General features: G+C 37.9%; 2 protein-coding genes and 2 pseudogenes across 5 annotated transcripts in view; 1 reads left to right on the forward strand and 3 right to left on the reverse strand.

Moving 5' to 3' along the window:
- The window catches only part of LOC145503083 (general transcription factor 3C polypeptide 1-like), a 280,887-nt gene that overhangs the window by 203,409 nt on the left and 54,376 nt on the right, over positions 1-23,102 (forward strand). For all 3 annotated transcript variants that reach the window (XM_081482517.1, XM_081482518.1, XM_081482520.1), the window contains 5 exons: positions 1,330-1,401; positions 2,179-2,235; positions 4,326-4,405; positions 5,204-5,438; positions 21,941-22,027. In XM_081482517.1, coding sequence (XP_081338643.1) covers positions 1,330-1,401; positions 2,179-2,235; positions 4,326-4,405; positions 5,204-5,438; positions 21,941-22,027 — 531 coding nt within the window. The remainder of the gene's footprint in view (positions 1-1,329; positions 1,402-2,178; positions 2,236-4,325; positions 4,406-5,203; positions 5,439-21,940; positions 22,028-23,102) is intronic.
- LOC145503102 (52 kDa repressor of the inhibitor of the protein kinase-like) overlaps positions 1-23,102 on the reverse strand; it is a 489,168-nt pseudogene that overhangs the window by 164,061 nt on the left and 302,005 nt on the right. The gene's annotated exons all lie outside the window — the stretch shown is intronic.
- Positions 1-23,102, reverse strand: part of LOC145503109 (uncharacterized) — a 103,972-nt gene that overhangs the window by 29,615 nt on the left and 51,255 nt on the right. The gene's annotated exons all lie outside the window — the stretch shown is intronic.
- On the reverse strand, positions 12,223-17,018 carry LOC145503332 (uncharacterized; annotated as a pseudogene).

Consider the following 23,102-nt stretch of genomic DNA (forward strand, 5'->3'; position numbering starts at 1 on the left):
GAAGAGCAAAAGCTACAATGGAGGACAGATGTCCTCGGGACAGTTCCAGGAATCCTTTCAAATGGGTGCATTTTACTCTCGGCATGATTATTATGACCCTGGATCCGCCTTAATCACCCTCCCCCTCCCCCTCCCCCAGGCAATGTTGAAAGCTCGTAAGCTAAAATTGACACTTATTTTGCTTAGCTATTGTCTCTCCAACCATCCCAGTTCAACATTGTTTGGGGGGGAAGGCGGGAATTGGAGTGAATCTTGCTCATATCATGTTCACTGTCCCAACACTTTCAGCCCACATTGTCTGAGACTGACTTGGAGGGAGGGAATAACAATTACCTTGTATTTGATAATGAAAACCTGTGAAATATTTTATCATGCAATTGAAAATGTGATATTGTTGTGAAAATTGGTCTTAATGCTTGGCAAGGTACGCCAAAATCATTTCATGGTACATTGATAACAGAGTTCAGTATAATGATTTCCTAAAACATGTTGATAACAACTTCCTGTTTTTCCTCTGTTCTGTTTTTCAAAGATATCAGTGTTTTTGTTTTTCGAAGCTTGAAACACATATTTTGACTTTCATAGGATGTTAAGGCAGAAATTATCATAATTTTTCCCCGACAAGGCATGCGGTGCCCCTGTTTTTTGCTGCCGGATCATTCCAAGGGCCTGCCCATGTAAACTATTATAATTAAGCATGTGTGGCATCTGTACTACAGAGCGAAATGGCTGAACTGGAATATTTAGAAGCGAAAAAGACAGCGGATTGTGTGTCTAATTACATACAGTTGTGTGGATGTAAGTAAATTTCCATCAAGACAATGTTTTTCGGCTGCTGTGGTCCAAGCTTGGCAGAGTTTTGGTGTTGAAGTTGTTCAGTGGGTTACATGTATCGAGGGACATCGCAACACTGAAAGCAAATCCCTCAAGCTGAGCAGCAGGAATTACTTCCCTGTGGCTTTTGTTTTGCAAAATTTATTTTGGAAAACGCTGTTAGAGATTAGAGTAATTGATATAAATGCCATGTAATTTGTATGCTGCATGACTTTCAATGGTTGTTTACATTTCAATAGTTGTTGTAGTTCTCTCCCAAAAAAATACAGTTACAGTTTTAATAAAGAGCATTATAAAATAACTGTGATATAACACGCACTCTGATTGGCTAAAGGATGCTTATTCCAAAGAGTCATTTCTTTCATCTGGTTGGACATGTAAATAGCAAATTATAAAACAATGTTTGTAAACAAATATCTTCCCAAAAGTAGTGGATATGCTACTGGAATTAGCTAGTTTCATAGGAGTAACATAACTGTGCACTCCACATTACAGATTGCCTTTACAACACCTCAGGATTCATATGATGCTTACAGAGTATTTCAGATGTTCAACTTTTATACGCGGGTATGTCAAACTAACCAAAGAAGGACATTCAATTTGCTGTGCTGCTGTGCTCTGCTGTGCTCTGCTTTGCTTTGAAGTGCTGTGCTGTGCTGTGTTGTGCTGTGCTGTGCTGTGCTGTGCTGTGCTGTGCTGTCCTTTGCACTGCTGTGCTGTGCTGTGCAGTGCAGTGCTGTGCTGTGCAGTGCAGTGCTGTGCTGTGCTGTGTTGTGCTGTGCAGTGCAATGCTGTGCAGTGCTGTGCTGTCCTTTGCACTGCTGTGCTGTGCTGTGCAGTGCTGAGCTGTGCTGTGCTGTGCTGGGCAGTGCTGTGCTGTGCAGTGCAGTGCTGTGCAGTGCAGTGCATTGCTATGCTGTGCTGTGCAGTGCTGTGCTGTGCTGTGCTGTACTGTGCTGTGTTATGCTGTGTTGTGCAGTGCTGTGCTGTGCTGTACTGTGCTGGGCTGTACAGTGCTGTGCTGTGCTGTGCTGTGCTGTGCTGTGCAGTGCAGTGCAGTGCAGTGCAGTGCAGTACAGTGCAGTGCAGTGCTCTGCTGTGCTCTGCCCCGCTTTGCAGTGCTGTGCTGTGCTGTGCTTTGCTATTCTGTGCTGTCCTGTCCTGTCCTGTCCTGTGCTGTGCTGTACTGTGCTGTGCTGTGCTGTGCTGTGCTGTGCTGTGCTGTGCTGTGCTGTGCTGTGCTGTGCTGTGCTGTGCTGGCTTAGCGTTAACCGGCTTTCAAACAACCCAGCCCTGTTCAGAACAAATATTGACTATTTTTCTATATTTTGGTGGTGGTTTCAGGAGGAACTTGAAGCTGTATTCAAAGAGATGCAAAAGAGGAATCTGATTACTAAAAAGGTAGTTACTGTGGCCCCTAATAAGTGCTGGCTCCTAAATGTAATGGTGAACTGAAGGGATAATAATCTGTTTTACAAAAACCTACAGTGCATAAACCTAATAAGATTTGTTAGTTGCTTAAATGTTTTGTATTTTAGGTCATACCTCTTTTACAGAAATTATTAGGTCATGCATGATTCACAGTTATTTCCCAAAAGTAAATTTTTGGTTTGAATGTCTTCAAAGTTAAAAAAAATGTGTAAAATGGTACAGTATTGTGAAAAAGTAATGCAAGCGAAATGCGCAAATTTCATTCTTTGTTTTCCCAATTTTTCGCGTGCGCAAAACTTTGCACAAAAATTTGAGCTGAACTTCGCGACATTTTGCAAGAACAATGTATTTGTACATATTGTGGGTAGCTATCAAATTGGTAGTGATTGGTTTCAAGCTTATATAAGTTACAAACTGTGACATGCTAGTTAATTAGTAACTTGGATTATGGAATTCTTGTAAGTACCAATATCATCAGCTCAAACTCTGGTGGTATGCTGAAGGCAAGATGGCTGCAATAACTTAAGTGATCTGTAAGTACAGGATCTCCAAACTATTGTTATTTGCTGCATTTCAAAGAATAGCAGCAAACAGTTGTTTTCATGGTTTGCCGGTTTTGACAGTTTCTATGGTGAGGCAAGTACTATAATGGAAGGATTTTGCTGAGTGGAGCCATTCCATCCTTACATCGCTGCCAACTTGCTTTTGTTTCAAGATTTTTTATTAAAACTTCCTTTTTTAGACTGTTTGGTAAGCTGCAACAACAATGAACTACAAACGACAGTGTAGAGAAACTGATGCATACCAACAGATTACTTGACAAATCATCCTAGGACCCAGCTTCTCACAAACCCACGACTATCAAGGTTTCGGTGCTAAGTGCATGACTTAACACCAAAAGCTTATGTGACAAAAATAGATACCTCAAATGTGTTTTTCACCAGAACAATTACTAGAACACTGACTTCATTGAACAAAACATTTACTGACCTACTGAAGCTGACGAGACAAACAGAAACCTAACACATGTTACTACAGTGACTATACCGAGACCATCTCATGGATCCTACACCCCTACAACATACATGTAGCCGCAACAACAATGAACCACAAACCTACATCTATGTTACGACACTTTCAGACCAACACTTAAGACAGGGGCGAACCGGACAACAGACAGGGAGCAGTTTACAAGATCAAATGCTCTGAGTGCCAGGCTGGCTAAATCGGTGAGACTGGTAGAAACCTTAACATGAGACTGACTGAACCCAAACAAGCAACAAGAAATGGTGATGCCAGCAATCACATTGTTGTACGTCATCAAGTGACAAACTGCATAATTGATTGGGACTCTGCTCAATGCTTTACCAACAGTACTACCAGTAACTATTTTCAACAACTGACTATGGAATGTTGGTACTCTAACCTAGAACAAATGCTTCTTAACAGATGTCAGAGTCTTTCAGCCAATATTATCACAACTAAACTGACCAATCACTTTCATTGGGCCGGACTTATAACACCATCAACTGACAAACATTCACTGAAGATGATTTCCACTCAGGTTGTCAAAATGTCATTTACCAACAACAGTTCTTTTCAGAACTACCCTCACCCAGACGATTACACAACATGAACTACTGAGTGATACTCCTGGGTTCAAACCATGATAGTATCCTCTTTTAGACTCGCTTCTTTCATTCTTCCTTCAGCAATGGGCATAACAAATGTACTTTTAACAAAGAATTTGGTGCCAATTTGCAAGAAAGCTGATATAAAGATAATTATCTCATCCTTGTCAGTGCAAATTTCCAAAGGCGCAGTAACATTTTCTTTGACAAGATTGACCTATTTTTGAGGGACTGCAAGGCATACGGTAGACCATGGTAATTCAAGAAGTTCGTTTTAATTTTGAACCATTGGTCATTTGGCTTTCTCTTGTGTGAGCAATTTCTATCCTCTGATTCAACAATGCATAAAATAAAATGTGGATTTTGTCTCTTTTGATAGAGATTAAATTGATTATAATACCAGTTTGTACTCTCATTGCATCTTGGTAGAAAACTTTTGAGAGTTCTGGAAGCAGTCAATTCACTAGAGCTCTACCATTTGCATCAATGACATATCAGCTCAGCTCCACGTAAGTAAACTGCTTATAATGAACTTTGTTTTGAACAATTACTGTAAACAACTGTAAAATTATAATCGTAAAATTAAATTTGAATTTTGGTTTTGTTTATCAGTCAAAGCAACTATTCAGCTGTTTTTGGAATCGTATGAATTCACTTGCTCGACTGCCTTTGACATGCATCACTATGCACTTGACTTGAAATGATTTCTTTTTTCCACTGCCACAAGAAATGAAAGAAACATTTCATCAACCTGGTCTTCTTAGTCTGTACTTTAAAGGCCTAGCCAAATGCACTCAACATGTAAAAGTGGTGTATTAAAATTGTTGTGCAGAACATGTTGTACCATTTGGCCATGTCCCTTTTGCTTTTTGGCATGGTGCTTTGTGCTTGGGTCATAAAGCAACAGTAAAAGACAGTCTATAATTATAACTATAGTCTATAATTATTTTATACTTACAATTAAACCTTGAACTCAGTTAATAAATCAGTAACTTCATTGGTAACTTCAATCTTAAACCCTGAGTCTATACCTACAAGTGTAATATAAGTGTGGATTGTGATAGTGAGAGAATAGGATTGGTGAAGTAAAGTTGATGACTATATACACTGTACAAGAGTGTTTTACTTGAAAAATACACAACATGTAAAATTCATACAAAACTACATCGTACATAATGAACAGCCCATGATGGGAAGGCTGTGTGTAATACTGACCTGTACACAAAGACTTTCCTATTATTTCTTATTGGCTGCATTTTCTAAGGCATGGTATAAAAACTAATATTTTTGCTGTTATTTTCCCTTAGGTACCATCGGTTATTCATGAATGGTTTCAAACTGGTTACGTTCTACAGAGATTGTGCTCATTTCTGCAAACAGCTCATCAATGGAGAACAGCACACATTCATTGATCCTATGACCAGCAAAAGCCCAACTGAAGAAACAACAGAGGCATTCACACCTGGCACCATAGAGTTGAGACCCACACGTACCATAGGTGGACATGTGGCCTGTATTCTATCTCTGTTGGCAACAAACAAGGTCAGACATTTCTAAATTTAAAGCATGATCACAACCAAAATGATCTTCAAATAATTGTCAGTCACATTGTATTATAGTTTTGCTTTGGCTATAGTAATTAGTATGACTTGTGTAAAGCATACAGTTTGAGTATTTGTAAATGATTAAATTCTAAGGTGTGATGTACATTTGGGAACATTATGGAACATTTGCCCTTCATGAATTTCAGTTAGTTGTGACATTTGTGAAATCAAGGAAGTATAAGCTATAAGCATTCGGTCAATCTTAAAAATAAAAAAGTGCTCAGCCAACAGATATCTGACGATGATCCTTTGATGTTGTGCTACTTTTCACTTTCTTTCCTGTAAAGTTGGAATTTACATTGTAAAAACAAAACTCCAACAGTCTGATGTATGGAAGAGGCAACTGCTTTCACTGAGACAAATTATATACTTGCTGGAATTGGTACTGGGAAACAGCTACTTTGCTTATCAGGGGAAGCAAGTATTTGGTCGTGCAATGGGGTCACTCAGTGAGCACTTGTGAAGTTCACACAGAGCAGAGTATGACCTGCACAAGCAACAGTGAATTAGCATTTAAGGTGGCTTTACTACAGTTTCTCCTAGACTCTGAAGTGCATGCTACAATTGCCTGCCAGAAGTCAGTATTAACCTTGCATGCAAAAATGATGCAAGAAACCCTAAGAAGAAACCAAAAGAACCTCAGTACTTGAAACATATTAAACCACTTTGGTATATGTAGTGATAGTTTTAAACTGCTTTCAAACACCTGTTTAAGCCTAGAACCATAAAATATGACAAAAAAAAACAAAGAAGTGGTGAAAGAGTCTTATTTACTCTTTCTTTCTCGCACGCTACACATCACGTCACATAAGCACCTGCTTAAATATAAAGCATATGCAATTCAATTCCCACACAAGTTTATAAACACCTGTCTTTGATCCAAGATTTCTCAAAAACCTACCGTACAACCTATGATGAAACTTTCACAGTTGAGTTTTAGGAGTGAATCAAGTTCAAAGCCAAAATTTAAAAAAAATCTGTGAGAGATTTTGAGCTTTTTTTGAAATACACAAAAGTTCACATTTTCTTTGTTTATGAAAAGTCTGCTTTACATATTTTGATTTTACTTTGCATGAGTGTTTAATGAAACAGAGCTTATTTCTAATTTCTGAAATTTTGAGGTGGGGTCATATGGGTGGATTTTGAGAAAAGTGACATCAAACCTACTAGTGCCCAGTCTCTCCTAGGCACTCAGTCATTCATTTTGACTATTTATTAAGATTTAATTCGAGATTTTCAAAAGAGTTAAAAGTTGGGCTCTTATGACCTCATTTACACTACGCTCACACCAACTTTGGTTTGATAAAGAAAGATCATGTTCTAGTTCCATCTAGTTCCCATTTTCCACATGTATTCACCCCATCTTTGTAACTTACAGATCTACAATACTGCCCTACTCATACAGTTCAACCCCACTTATTTAGGATTCCTCATTATTTTGAACTCAAAACCATTCTTTCTTGGACTGGGTGATTCCAGGAAATATCCATACCATACCATAAGTGGCATGAACATTTGAACCCCTCTAGCCTTCAGAAATTCCAAAAATTTAATGCTCTGTTCAATTATAATATATAGATTTAGCCAAGCCTAAAAGCGGAGCTCCTGATTGCAATAACTAACCATAAAGAAAAAAGAGGATTTGTTTTTCTTGGATCAGAAACTCAAAAACTGATCAATTGTGAGCATGTTATTGTTCAATATGTAGTTTCACTATTTTTTCCAGTTAAATCTTAACAAACTAACGAGACAATTGTGCAAGTTATATATCAGAAGAAAAGTCAAAAACGTGCCAGGGATAAATTTGCGCCGAAATTTTGCCTTTGCATGTACTGCCTACTTATGCCCTAAAGTAATAACCTGGCTTGAGCCATTGATCCAATTGAAAAACCAGTCTCTGGTCAGCGGTCAACTTCAAAAAACACGCAATTTCAATGAGCTCTAAACCTGAGCCTGCGATATGGTCACTTGATACTGGTCAGCGGATAGCTTGTTTTGACAGCTATCAATTAACCATAACATGGATACCCAAAATCAAAGATATAGTTGTTATGGTAATTGTGCTACTTTCTTATTTTTCAAGGTATTGGCGTGTGGATGGGCGTATGTATGTATGGACCGTCACGCGACAAGCAAATTTTTTAGATCAGTGGATTACCAAATTTTTTAAGGTATGGGCTCCACTCATGTACCTTTGGTGCACAGGAGCTCTGCTAAAAAAAATTAATTCTCTACTACCCCCATGCCCTCCAATTCCATATTTTTTTAACCCTCCTCCCTTCCGGATTTCCAGTTTTTACTTCAACCCTCTGGAATTCCTTGTTTGACTGCTCACAACTTCCAATGAAAAAGATTTTATGCTTTTACATCTTGCCAGAAGATTTTGCGTATAATTTTCAGTTAAACAACTGCCTACAGGGCTTTAAATTGCGAATGATACGAACACATTCACGACTAAAACTTCTTCCTCTTCAGTCGCAATTTTGAGACTAGTTTTCCACTAAATTAGTGAAGGAATGAAAATGTCAATTGTTTTGTGTGCTAATTACTGTGGAAGTAAGAACATGTGTGGGCAAATCCTGCCTAATTTACCTTCGATATTACAAACGATATTCAATCAATCAGATGCCATTACAGCGGTTTCTTTATGAATATATATTGCTGGGCAGCAGGGCTAAACAGGGTTTCTGAAATTTTGCAGGGTCAAAGAGTGGTAAATTTCGAGAAAATCTGGAAATCCTTTAACCCATTGACTCCCTGAGCTTTTTGCCAAAAATGCATTTTGGGAGATTTTCAGGCTGGATATGGGCCAAATTAGCTCCAATCTACTCGAGAAGGCATTTGCAACAAGACAGCATGCCTTTCTGTCCACTAGCATTGCGTTTTACGACATTTTTGCTTGGGCATGTGCAGAAATAAGAATTTTGAGATGGTTTTTGGACAAGAAGGTGACTTACGTCCTTAGACTTTTCGAATTTTTAAATTTTTTCTCACCTTTCCCTTTTCTCCTTTTTTTATCTTTTTGCTGCAGTGATTGACCTTCTACTGGGCTTGCTTGCAGTTCAAAAAATTCTGAGAAAGCATCATCAAGATGGGCAATTTCTACTGTGGAGTAGCCACATGTAGTCGCAGGAAATTTTGCTCTGAGTTTTTCAATGAACTTTTTGAGCATTTTCCTGCATATTTCATGTTCCATTGAGCCAATCACTCTGATCTGGGTGTCATCAGAAAGATCTTTTCCTCCTGCAGAAGATAAGCATAGATGATGCCAATTTTGGTCAAAGGTGATGACATCAGATTTGGAACAAAGGCCAATGCTCGTCACAGCCAGTTACAGGTGGCACAGGAGTCGATGGGTTAAAATTCACAAAAACACACAAAGTACCTCAAAATTCGCTAGAAATCTCACCAAATACATGTCGGTACAACATATTTGAAACTTATCTTGGCTGAATGGGCTGTTTACTTCGGGTTAGTATATTTACAAATTTATTGTGAACTATCATCGCTGGAACGAGTAAACAACATCCCAAAACTACCAGGCGTTCTTAGATTAATGTTGCGAAAAACTCTGCAGTGGCCACGATGTTAAAAGCTTTACCGTTGGTACATCTCTTGAGTGCATTGTTGTTAACAGAGCAAATGATCTCTTAAAAAGAACCTTTTGGTCAAGCAAATAGCAAACACGTACAATAGTCCAAATGAGTTGCTCAAATTTTCCTGCAAAATTACCAGTTTTAGAAAGGCAACACTTATAAGTAGTCAGTGTTTCTGTTGCTGCTAATGTATAGGCTACCACTCATCATTTCCCCCAAAAATGGCAAAATTGCCGGTTTTTTTAGTGTGAAGTCTGAAGGATGAAAGTCCATAGGATATGCTAGTTCCTGATTGAAAACATGGCCTTCAGATGTCAATATTTTTGTCAGCTGGACACAATATATAGCTGGATATTGGCCAAGTTCTTTTTTTGCATGTTTATAAACTGAGACGGAGTTGAGGTCCATGAACTCGCAAAAAAAGAGCAACGCCAATATGCAGCCATCTTGACCGAACAGGCTTGGTCAATAAAGGATTTAGTATATGGATTTCGGGGAAATTTTTCTTGCAGGACACAGCACGTAGTCCCGAGCGGGCAAGATAGCTCCATCTTGCCCACTCAGGTAGCCAATCACAGTGCAGGATTTGATTCATCTTGCCTGCTCAAGGAGCTAGCCATATAATAAGACAACATACTAAAAGACTGTAACAGAATCTGTTAGACTTTTCATTGTTAACTCCGTTAACTTTGTGTAGGGATAGCTGGGGTTTATATGAACTCCCTTGCAGGGTAGGTGAGGCAAGTGGCCCTTTGACAATACCAAGAAATTGCCTCTTACCCACTCCCCAGAGATTTCTTTGGTACCTAGCTATTGTGTTTTGGTCCCTTGCATATTCTAGGGGGTAGGGGAAAGGAAGATGGCATTGTGTGTCATGGTTTTCTTCTGGACGGCAAACGTCTGTACTTAGAACCAAAACACACCTCTCAAGAGACTGAAATGGTAAGGAATAAGCATCAAGAAGACTTGACCGATGGTTAAGAGGGTGCTAATGACTTAGAAGCAATGATACCATCCTTTGGGTTGCAAGAAGGACGATCTGAATCAAAGGTTTTCGCTATGGAACACTGTGGACAAGTTTAAAATGGACTTTCTTATCTACGGTATTAGTGTGGTACGGTGTGTAATCCCGTAGGACTTCTGTGCCAAAATTGATTTTTTTCGCTGTTTTGCACTAATGTTGGACCAAATAATAAGAATCCGATGGAGTTCAAATTTTCTACCTCATCTTCCATTGCTTCTGACTACTTAAGGATTTAATTTATGGAGATTATGCTAATTGGATGCGAAAAATAAGTTTTGCAAATATCATTGCTCTTAGAATCAAGATACACAGACTAAACTTAGTATGAAGCTTGCTCCTGATGACATACGTTGTATGGCTTAAATTGGTTACCATGGCTACTAGTGATGACGTCAGGATCAGCTACATGCTATTTTGGTGGTGGCCATCTTAGATCCATCATCTTGGATTTCCGAACTCTCATTTTTCTAAAGCTAAACAGTGCATTTTTAGTAATCTTTAACTAACGAATTATTTCAATTACGAGCAATGTCCAGTTAAGTGCAGAACGTTCTTTATTTTCCTTTTTTGTTAAATGCATGTACTCTTTCAGTTTTCTCATCAGTAACAACGCATGTGTTATTCTTCTTTCTGTTATGTATAATTCTAATGTACAGTTCCGTTGAAAGTGTCCTTGCATAAAATGTGACTAAAGTTCTTGTGCACTAAGAGCATCATCGTCTTCTTCCTTGTCATCAACTCATGTGTCATCTGTGAATGGATTTCTACAGTTTTTTTCCAAAGCATTTACCAAGAGCATGGAATGCTGTTCTTGAAAGAGCTGCAGCGTCCCTTGTAGTCTGACTTACAGCCGCATTTGGTAAGCTCAGTAACAGCTTTAGGGCAGGGAAAGACAGGCACATAACAAAAGTGTATGCTCCTTGGTGTTTGCTCCAGCCATTCTCTTTAATGGGAGGAAGATCTGGGCGGTATAGGGTTTGTCGCGCATGGCCATGAAGTTTGTGCGCATGATGTGTGGGAGTAAGGAAGCACGCGGTTTTTTTTCACATTTTTATTTCCATTCAGGACGTTATACTACAAGTGACAAAAAAGGAAACTACACGAGAAAAAAACAAGAACAAAGGACACTGACAAAAAAATAAATGAATGAATGAATGACTTCGTAATTACAGAGAGCGAACAATCTAAATTATTTCTTTGGTTACTATATTATGTAATTAATCTCTCAACATATTGATTTGATTTCTGGCCAGGGCTAACTACCCATTTTTTTACAAAATAATTCTTCTTATTTATTTTACGTTCAGTTTTTTGTATTTTCTTTTGATAACCTTTAATTTTAGGATGTATTTGGTTTCTTCTGCAGACCCACAAAAACAGCTTTCCAACAATAATAAAGTAATTTAGTAATTTTGTTGAAGGGCATTGCTTAGACATTGTATGAAATATAACATTCTGAAATGAAAGACGAAACTGTTGATTTGATAAAAGGCACCAATAAGATTCAAAATCATTCCAAAATCACCTTGAGTAAGGGCACTGGAAAAGGATATGGTACAAAGTTTCTGGTTCGGCCTCACAAAAAGTACAGACATTGTCTGTTCTGTAACCAATTTTGAATAATTTTTTATTTGTATGGAGTATGTTGTTAAGCACTTTATACTGGAAAGCCTTAACACAAGATTCAAGCGCAACAGAATGAGGTAACAGAAAAAACTCTCTCAAATGATCACCCGAAAGGTTAAAATCGTTTTTCCATACATGGATAATGTTAGGAGGCTGTGCCTTTTCTGTGACAAGTAGCGAATGATAATCTTTCGATTTCTTTTTCACACATCAAAGATGTTGTTATGAATTGGAAATGAAGGAGAGGTTAATGGCGGGGATGTGTAACTGCCTTTTAAAAAGTCAGGTATAGAGTGTCGCAGGCCTGCCCATTGAAGAATGTTGATTTTACTAGCTTTTTTTGCAAAATAGCTGAAAGAGTCGTTACTGCTTAGATTAAATAAGAGACCATTTACATAGACAATTCCAGATTCATAATATTTTTTAAAATATACTGGTTTTTATCTATTTGTATTTCTTTATTATTAATTAATTGCTTTCTGAAGCAAATGTTCCACAGAACTGTGACCACCACAACAAGAGTTCGCGATAAAATTGGGAAGAAATTGTGTGGTCATTAACATCATAATTATGATGTTTAAAGAAAAGCCCTCCTATGGGTTTTAATTGGTGTTTTAAGTACCTCTTCCATGTCCCATCATTTCCATTAAATATTCGTTTCAGCCATGCTAGTCTTAAAGATTTAACCATAGTCTCTAAATCAATCATTTTCAAGCCACCTTCCTCATATTCATTTATTACCAACAAATGCCTTACTTTGTCTGTGCCTTTCAATAAGAATTTGAGGAGTAATTGATTGTTAATAACTGTTTGAACAGTTCATTTGGTGTTGGTAGTAGGGCACAGATATAAACAAATTTGGGGATTAGAAAGGATTTGATGGATAAACCTCTTGAGGACCAAATATTGAGAGCGGAGCTCCAACGGCCCAAAGGGTGCCAAGCGGAGCCTGATACTCATATAGGAAAGAAAAGGAAACCCATGAGTTGATTTTCTCATGGTTATCATGGCTAGCGGTATTGCTCGTGGGTGCGTACGCACAACAGTGGCGACGTTGATGACGACGACAACGATGATGGAGTCGTGCAACATGGTGGCCATACTCCAAATAATAGGTTGACAGAGACATGCAGCCTTGGTTTACCGTGTACTTCTTTGATATTGGACATCCATGTTATGATCAATTGACATCTGTCAAAACAAGGTATCCGCTGACCAGTATCACGTGACCATATCGCAGGCTCAAGTTTACAGCTCATCGAAGTCACGTGTTTTTTGAAATTGACCGCTGACCAAGTGCTGGTTTTCGATTGGATTGCGGGCTCATCTCAGGTTAACTTGTTGAAAACAGGGCAGGATTGTTCGGAAGCCGGTTAACGCTAACCCAGGATTAAAGATTAACCAAATTATAACTTTTTCTTCTATACAAATGTTTTTTTGCTGCTTTGTTTTGTGTATATGGTGATTATTAAAACTCAAAACGGAAGGCCAAACAATATACAGAAAACCTCGCCGCAAAGTTACAAAACTCAAATCAAAATTCTACTTTTTTCTGGGTTATTTGCCTCTGAACAACCAGGCCCAGGAGCTACGCTTTTAGGCTGGCCTAAATCTATATATTAAGTTTTTTAATGTTATCCAGTCTTTCAATAAAGTTCTTTCCTCTGAGCAGTTTTACATCATACGTATAACAAGGGCTTTTATCGGCTCATTAGGCCATCTGATTCCAAGAGGTTTTGCTTTATTCTCTTTGGTCGACCCAATCCACATACCTTCCATTTTTTTGCAGTTAATTTTAAGACCTGAAATGTCCTTAAAAAAACTCAACAACTCAAACAGTTGTTCGGCTGAGTTAATATCTGATAACACTGCAGTTGTATCATCTGTGTATTGCAAGATCTTTGTTTCCTCGTTCTTGATACTTATTCCTCTTATTCCTTGATTTTGACGAATCGCAATTGCTAGAGTTTCCACCACTACTATAAAGAGATAAGGGGAGAGTGGATTCCCCTGCTGAACAGCACATTTGAGTGAAAAATAATTTGAAGCAGTACCATTATTCATTGTGTAACTGTGAACATTTTTTATAAAAAGTTTTAATCCAGTGTAGGAAGTCTGAGCCAAAATTAAAAGCTTCAAGACATTTAAAAAGGAAATCCCACTCTACACTATCAAAAGCTTTTTCAAAATCAATGAAAATCAGTAGACCTGGAATGTTTTCTTCGACAGTATAATCCATTATGTCATAGATAAATCAAATTGTTTCACCTATAAAGCGCTCCTCAACCTAACCTGTCTGATTATGATGAATAATATTAGGTAACACACTTCTAATTCTTGAAGCAATTACTTTGGACATGATTTTTGTATCAACAATGACAAGGGAAATTGGATGCCAATTTTCAAGATATGAGCAATCCTTTCCTTTTTTTTTCAATGAGAGTGATAACAGCTTGTTTTTGGGAGCAGGACATCTCACCTTTTTCGAAACATTCATTTGCACACCTAATAAAACTATCACTAATTAGAGGCCAAAATTTTTTATAAAATTCAATAGGAATACCATCATTCCCTGGAGTTTTGTCATTATGAAAGTTATCTAGAAGATCAAAACATTCCTTTGACGAAATTTTACCCTCACACTTAATTTTCTGTTCCTCGGAGAGTTTGGTACATTTAAATCACCTAAAAATGGAAGATCTGTTTTTGATCAATTCTGGGAACATCATGGCGACTTGCATATAACTTACAATAGAAACGTTCCAGTTCTTTCAATATATTGGATGGATCTGTATAAATTGTTTCATTTATGTACAGCTTTCGTATGTTTTTCTTAACATGGTTTCTTTTCTCCAGGTTCAAAAAATACTTTGTACTCTTCTCACCATGTTCATGCCAACAAGCTCGAGCACGTATTATAATGCCCCTTGTTTTTCCTTCATAGGAGGCTTCACACATGCAAAGCACGTGTTGGATACAGTATCTCACCTTCCAACAGGGCTCGACACTAATGGTAGCCAACTAGCCACAGACTAGTAGAAATTTAGTTTTGGCAAGTAGGTTTTCGATTTCCACCATCCACTTTGGCTAGCCAACAAAATGAAATTGGCTGAACTAGTTTCTGTCTTCTTCTAGAAAGACAGACACAAAATTTACACTTTTCTTGGAAACAAGCTCAGAATTTCGTTGTGGACATAATTATCATGGTACTGGGCATGTGGTGTTCAGCATGTATGCAAATTTAACTTTGTTTACTTTTCACTGGGTGGTACGTAAACGGGGAACTGAACATGTTAATTTTGTTGAAAGAAATATTTGACAAACAAGACAGCATTTTCTGAAAGCACACATCAATGCTTTTTTTTGTTAGAAAATTTTTTTCATGCACAAAATACAGCGGAACTGTAAAGGGATAACATTTCATTTAGCGTAACAATATATGAGTGATTTGTCGTTGTATGCATACTTACAAATTTACCTCTACAGAAATAATTAGATGACAAAGATTTATTTCCTTCGACGTTTAAATCTACAGTTTTTAGCTGTTGAATTTCACCAACAACAGTTTCCAGTACTGTTCAGATAGTTGTTTTGCTTTTGAAACATTTCTATGGTGCCTGTCAGTGAAAAAGTCTCAACAGTTTTTACAGTGACATCTTGGGGGTCTCGATGTTTTTCCAAGGAAGTCTCACATAAAAAAAACAGTCCTGAAAGTCTTTTCGGGAACTGGAACTTTTTTGAAACTAGTTTAAGTACAGTATAATTACCAACATTATGTATTAAAGAGAGTCGCTTGTGTTGTGCTTTCAAGTCTTGCTAGTAATTCTGCTGTTATTAGACCTACCTGAAATTTTTGCAACACGTTAATTTTGCGAATTTTGCAATTTAAAAAAAATCACCAAATTAAAGTAACATGAATAAGTAAGTGTCAGGAACATAGCACATTATGTTATTGTTGACATATAGTACTGCCATTGCGTTTTTGTTACTTTTGACATTATTGTACCTTTGATAAAGTCAGTTTACTAAATTCAAAGACATGTTTAAGTAACATTGCCAAGGAAATAAATTTTGTGTCACTCAAAAACGCAAAGATAGAGTGATTCAAAATACAAAATTTTTGTAAAATCGCCAAACTTAAGTGTCACGAAATATGCGCACCCCCAAATCACGAAATAAACGTGTCGCAAAAATTTCAAGTAATAAGGTAGCCAAACAAAACACTTAGCTAGTAAAAAAGGTTTTGGCTAGTAACATCTAAGTTATTACTAGTCACTAGGCTAGTAAGTTGAAAAGATAGTGTGGAGCCCTGTTCCAAGTTCCTGGATCAAAAGAGCTTCCATGGAAGTTGAGGAAGGGTGGTAGGTCACGCTTTGCAGTACACTTGGCAGACAAATTTCTCTAGGTTTTTAGTTGAGTCGGCAGTTCTCCATTGGCCAATTGGTTTTGGATAAAACCCACTCCAGGCTCTTTGAAACAGTTGATCACGGGTTGATCATCATCGAATGCCATGTAAGCTTTCACCCAGGTCTTCTTAGTGATGCCAACAAACTTCCCTCCCCAGTCGGCTCAGGTGAGTGGTGTAATCCAATTAGACCTTGTCACTTGTGTATTCCAATCGCTCAGACTCTCTGAATAACATCAATCTCTCTGTAGTTTAGGTCCTTTCCTGTCAAAAACATCAGCCTATTCAGGCTTCCATGATGTCCCCTGGAAACCAAGTCGAGCAGCAGGACTAGCACGTCAGTGTCTGGCAAGGATACACAAATCTTGTGCGGCAAATGCTCATTTAGGGAATGCAACACTTGGTTAGGGATAAGCGTGTCCTCTTCTTCGTGGGTGTGTTCTCCTTCACAGGCGAGATGTTTGATTTTGTTATCATAAAACAAAACCAGCTTGATGGCTGTGTTGCTGGAGAAGTGCGCTAATAATTCCATTGGCGAACAAAGTGACCAGCATGCTTTTGGACTTTGATAATGACAGAAGGTTCTTGGTGGATCACGGACATGGTGAGCCCCATTTCTGGATGTATCTGGAACTTGACAGATGTTGTGGATCTTTTTAGGCATGTCTTGTTCTTCAAGGAGCTTTCCAAGTAGCAATCAAATGCTACTCGGTCTTCATCAAAACCAGACACCATTCGCTCAATACGCTTGGTGAATGATTCTTGGAGGTCAGAAATCTTCAGGATAGCGCTTTTTTTCAGACCTGTATACAAATCATAAATACCAAATTTTATACAAAATCCTATTATGATTATGATTATGATTATGATTTTTTTTGATTATGATTATCATTATGATTATGGTTATTGTTATTATAAGTATGCTGGACAAAACTGTTCTGCATCAAGGTTTTACAACAAAAAATTAAAACAAGCAAAGCAATGCAAATAATATTTTGATTGTCTTAAACCTTATTAAATTCCACGCATGGAAAGTTATTAATTTTTTATATAGACCATGCAAGGAAGACTTGTGTTATGGCTTATCTAAATTTGCGGGCTGAATCACAAAAGTACAGAAAATTGCGCCATTTCGGAGAAAAGCAAAGTCATGGTTTATATCAGCATCGTAGTGTTAGACCAGTGTTGTTGTGCAAAGAGAATGGTTACGTGTTTGTGGATTTTTTACATGAATTCGACGAGATAGCATGAGGATGGAGCAATAATTCATCTAAACAGTATGATAATCCTGCGATACATCAGCAGTTTAGGGAATCGAAGATTCAAGTTGTGATACTACCATTGAAGGGCCACAAGGCAAACCTAACAAAATTATGTCAAGCTGTTATGCAAGAAAAATGCGAGAAAATGGGAAGCTCCTGGCAGATGAGCCCAGAAACAGGTCCGGAAATGTTTCTGAAAGCACAAATAGCAGTGTCTGAGGTTCTCAGCCGACAATGCTTTAACACAGCAGTCTTTTATGCACTTGTGGCTTGTGCGAAGCGCAAATTAAAGGCAGCCATCTTCAAAACAGGTCGATCTTGTGGAAAGAACAGGTTAAAGACTTCAAAGAAGAGTACTTTCTGAAGACAGTATCATATTTCCCCCAAATCAGTTGCAAGTCTTTCTCATGCTTTCTTGTCAAAATCTTGACAAAAAAATCCACCAGCACATAAAGAGTTTCTTCGCACAACAACACTTTAAATGTGACTCTTTTTTCTCAGAAATCACGTGATTTTGCAAAGTTTTGTGACTCGGTTGCCAAATTTGGACAAGGTGTAACACAAGCCTTTCTTGCTTGATCCACAGAAACACAAGTTTCCATGTGTGGAATTTAGTAAATTTTAAGACAGTCACAACATTATATGTGTCACTTTTTTTGTTTTATTTTTTTGTTGTAAAATGCCGATCCAGAACAGTTTTGTCCAGCATACTATTATTATCATTATCATTGTCATTATCATTATCATTGTCATTATCATTATCATTATCATTATCATTATCATTATCATTATCATTATCATTGTCATTATTATTATTGTTATTATCATTGTTGTTGTCATTGTTGTTGTTATAGTTACCTTGAACAAAGCCCATGGCATCAGTAACAAGTATTCAATGTAGATTTCCTGTTGCTGGTGGTGGTTCTCATTGTGGCTGTGAGCTGGCCTCATCTATCAAATGCATTATGCAGCTGGCTTTGTCAGTTGGAATATAAAGAGATCCATTGACAGTGCATAAGGAATGTGGAACCACTGCAATCTCATACCCTCCGATGGTTTCCTTGAATCTTGGCACAAGGTCTGGCCTACTTCCTTGGATTATGAGAAACCCCCATTCCTTGCATAGTTTGATGACTTTGTCCCCTACACGAACTTTAGTTTTTGAGAAGGTCTTCAGTTTCAGCTTTTTCATAGCGTCCCATAAGGAGTGCTTAGAAGATAGCAACAGTCTGTCTTCGGCGAATTCTTCAATATGCTTTTGGCCTTTCTCTGCGGAGCAAAGGATATCTTCCTTTGCTTTTTCTGGCACAAGAGCCGACAACACCACACTCTTCAAGGGAGACTCAACTGTAAATGGGTTGCCTTTACAGTGCAGCTCTATCGACTGGCGGAGTTTCATGGCATTTTCTCGGATTCTTACAGCAACATCCCCAGAGAGCTGATAGTTCTTGTTCTGCTCAGAAGCCTTGGATACTTTAGGAAAGCTGTTGAGATACTGCTTTATCATACAGGCAAGATGTGGTGACATGATAAGAAAGCGGTCTAGGATGGCTTTGTCTCAACTTAACCCGACCACAAAACTGTGATGCTTTAATACTTTGATCTCCTGCTCTAGCGTGTGATCTCTGAACAACCTCGGGAACGAGATCTCTGACTTCGCTATAACAAAATCCGTGGACTTCAATGCCTGCCATGTCATAAGGTCCTCATACTTGAGTGCGTTCATCTGCGCGAGGTGGACTGGCATTAGCTGAGCATAGTTGAGGAGATCGTGTGCAAACAAGTACTTTATGAGGCATTCCAATGCTGCCAGGTAGCTTTCCCAGTCCAAGCATGGGTGAGCTGTAACAGGTTGTCCACTTGCTTGAGGTACTCTATCATAAATCGTCCAAGATCGTCAAGTCCTTGTTCTTCATGCTCTTGTGGTTTGATCTTTTCAGAGTACCAGGAGTGGATGTCGTCATAGATGTTAACCATCTCTAGACTGCACTCGTGGAGGACCTCTCTAAACAAATCAAAGATACGAATAAAGTGTTTCACTTTATCCAGATGTGCACCATTCTCTGCATTAGCCTTGCCCAAATAATATCCATTACAAACTTGTCACTGGGAGGAAAAAAACTAATCTTTATTATGCCCATCACTGTATTCCTGCGCTCATAAATTCAGTTTGGCACATGTAAAATGCGATGTCTAAATCAAATGCTGCATTTTTCGGTTCAAGGCAACTCAAATTGGTGTTTGATTCGCCGGTAACATTGAATATCTAAACCAGGCCTAAGTGAAAAAAATGTCAGCCATAAGACTCCAAACTCTAGGCGTGTTTCTGCAATTTCAAACCCTGAAAAGAAACTCATCAACTTGAGCAGTGCATGTAATCATTTGTTAGTTAAAGTTTATTAAAAATGCACTTTTTTGCTTTAGAGGTATGAGAGTTCGAAAATCCAAGATGGCAGATCCAAGATAGCTGCCACCAAAATAGCAGGCAGTTAATCCTGATGTCATTGCTGCTTGCCATGGTAACCAATTTAAGTCATATGTTGGATGTTGTCAAGAGCAAGCTTCGTATAAAGTTTGGTCCGTGTATCTTGAATCTAAAAGCAAAGATATGCATAAAACTTATTTTTTCTCTAATTAGCATAAGTTAGCATAGGAGGCGGTATATTTACATCTGTTTACAATTTTATAGCTCTATAGCATGCTTCACTTGGAAACTACAGCATTTTGAAGTTAAGGGTTATGGAGGTTTGTGACACAAGTTTGTTGAAATATGTATACTTATCTCATGATTTTGAGCCTTTTTAGAAGTTAGAGCATTAGGAAAAGTGGGTAATCTATGTAAATGCTTGTTTGTTCAGTGCTGATAATCAGTCGCCTAGATAGCCAAAGTAAGTTCCAGATGTTTACACTATTTTCCAGCCGCCATATTGGTTTAGCATGGATCTACACCAACATGGTGTTTTCATACTAGGCTCCATAAATTTCTGCAAAACATTTTGACAAATATTTGAAGTTTTGGGAAACACTCAGGGATAGAACTTGGAGAAGTGTCTTATTTAGTTATCTTCTATAACATTACAATTTCTTAGCTTTTTCTACGGGATGGTTTTCGGTTAATTTTTTAATATTGTGTGACAGTGAAAACGATCTATATGGAACCTCCAAATTATATAGTGGAAGAGAGCCAAATCTCTTAAAGATATGCTCATCTAATTGAAGGCTAACTGATGTGTCACAACCACAATGCATGAGGAGAGTCTGTGTAGGCCTGTCATTATTCTTTGTTTTCAACAATGATCATGTTAAGAACTGAAAGAAAATTATTGTATTTTGTGACCTGGGACCTGTACTTTAGCTTCACCAATTGCCAACAAGAAATTTGTCCACTTTAAGGATCTGGAGCCTAATGTACAACTCAGACTTTATCAGTTTTCTTCTGTAAACTAAAGTGAACACATGATTGATTGATGCTTGTCTTGTATCTTGCCTTCTGTGGTCGTCAGTTTGTTTGTGCATTTGCACACTTGTCTGTCCCCTCTAGAAACCCTTGCCCCCATTCCCTGGGAATTTTCATTGTGAGTACCACCCCATGCCTTTGGATTTTGGGTTCAAAGAACCCCTCTTGCCAATAGAATTCCAAAAAACCATCCATAGTATAGATATGGATATTTTCTGGAATCACCCATTTTCCCTTCAGTCATTGTGAACTCCCCCTATTTCAAACTATTTTCCACTTCACCCCAGAGAGAAAATGTGGTGTTCAACTGTACTTGTCCTTTGGTCTGACTAAAAGTTGCCTCTATATGTGGATACTTAAATAAATATATCAGATGAGAGACCATCTAATGGGAGGGAAAAAAACAGAGCAGAGCCTCCTTTAATTTTTGTTTGAAGCTTTGGGCCAGGCAAGATCGTATTGTTTGGGCTTTTCTCAATAGATCTTGCTGCAGTACCATAAGAACTCTGAAAACTTTACTTCAGCAACAACTTTTCTTGATCTCTTTTCTGATATCAAAGCTTAAAGGTACCCCTATCTCATACCGTTTATTTTGTAGGTGTATTTTGATGGGGTTTTCATTCCTTTTGGTCTCTTTTTGCATGGTCAAAGACAACTCTTTCATTTGGTGTAAATGTCTGACCCACCCCAGCTTTGTCAATGGTGCAATGGGTTAGTCTGGTTCATTTCCTCAAAGTTCTGTGGAATACTCATTGGAGTAAAGTTGTGGGCCCTTTACTGGAAGATATAGAGTTTTGTGTCGATTGTTCGATGTGAAACCTGTTTTGTTGCTTCTGCTTCTGTCTTGTACAAGTGCATGGAAGGTACTCAAACATCAAATTTAAGGGAGAATGGAGAACAACAACACAATCTTTGAGAACTTGGAGACGCCCTTTTTGAAAGCCATGTGTGGTGAATCATATCTTGTGTTAATCATGTCCAATGTTGATCATAATTAATTTATAGCTCTGTTGGTTGAGGTGTGTCGACTAGTAAAAGTATAATCATAGCTATTTTGATTATTTTTATAGCTTTCTGTTGAGGTAAACATTCCCAATGAGATATTAAACATGGATGTATCAGAAAACACTGAACAACAGACAAATCAAACAATCGAGGTGAGTAATATGCCCACAAAGCAGTTGCAGGCTATGGTATTGTATTGTTGAAAATATCACTTTATGTTAATAGACAGTGTACTTGTGAGGTTAAAAGGGATTAGTTTTATGGTCCAGCGCATGAGCAAGCTATGGATTGAGTATAAAGTAAATTTGTCATTTCCTTACATACCCACATGTAATTCAGCCATCATTAAGACTTTAGTTTGATCATTTAAGTAGAATGACATGACTAATGCCTGAATTTCAAGGAAGATGACAATGAATAAGCTTAAGGGAGTTTTTATAGGAGGTTCAGTGTGCTTGACTCAGTATGGAGCACTCTTAGGTTCAAGCCCATAAAAAAAAACAAATTAAAACAAGAAACCATAGATGTTATCAACTGATAGCATCTTTGCAGCATGAAATCTGTAGAAAATTTGAGAGGAACACATTGAACATTAAAATTAATAAGATATTCTCTGTTGAAAAACTTGAAAAGTACAATGTGGGTGGGCAAGTTTGCCATTCATCCATTCAAAATTCAGTAAATGTCATATCTTTTGAATGCACCAATAGACCCTTTGCACGATCTGGTCACATGGTACAAAATTAGCCATGCTGGGATGCAAGTTACACAGTGGGACATCAAAAACAAGCCCAACTTTCCTTTGTTTTGAAAGTTCCACTGTGTAACTTGAGTCCTTGCATAACTAATTTCATACCATGTGACTGGATCATACAAAGGGCTTATTGAAACAGATTTTGAACCACTCTGATTCAAACTGGGCAAGCTGCTATATTCAGTTCTGACATCTGCATTTTGAATTTGGCTAATTTTTGTATATTTTTGTATCTTAAGGTATCAGTAAACCCCAAATGCCCATCATTCGTTGTCCCGCTTTACGTTCAGACATTTGTCGCAAACCCCAGTAAAGTATACAGTACTGTGCAAAAAGAATGCAAACAAATTTCCTAGAAATTCGGCTATTGTTCCCGCGAAATATCGTAGAAATTTCGAGCGAAGAATCGTGATTTATCGGGCGATATTTCGAAGAAAATTCGTTGAGCAACACAAAAATTCACTAATCTAAGA

Source organism: Orbicella franksi, chromosome 11 (assembly GCF_964199315.1).
Source record: "Orbicella franksi chromosome 11, jaOrbFran1.1, whole genome shotgun sequence".
NCBI classification, from domain to species: domain Eukaryota; kingdom Metazoa; phylum Cnidaria; class Anthozoa; order Scleractinia; family Merulinidae; genus Orbicella; species Orbicella franksi.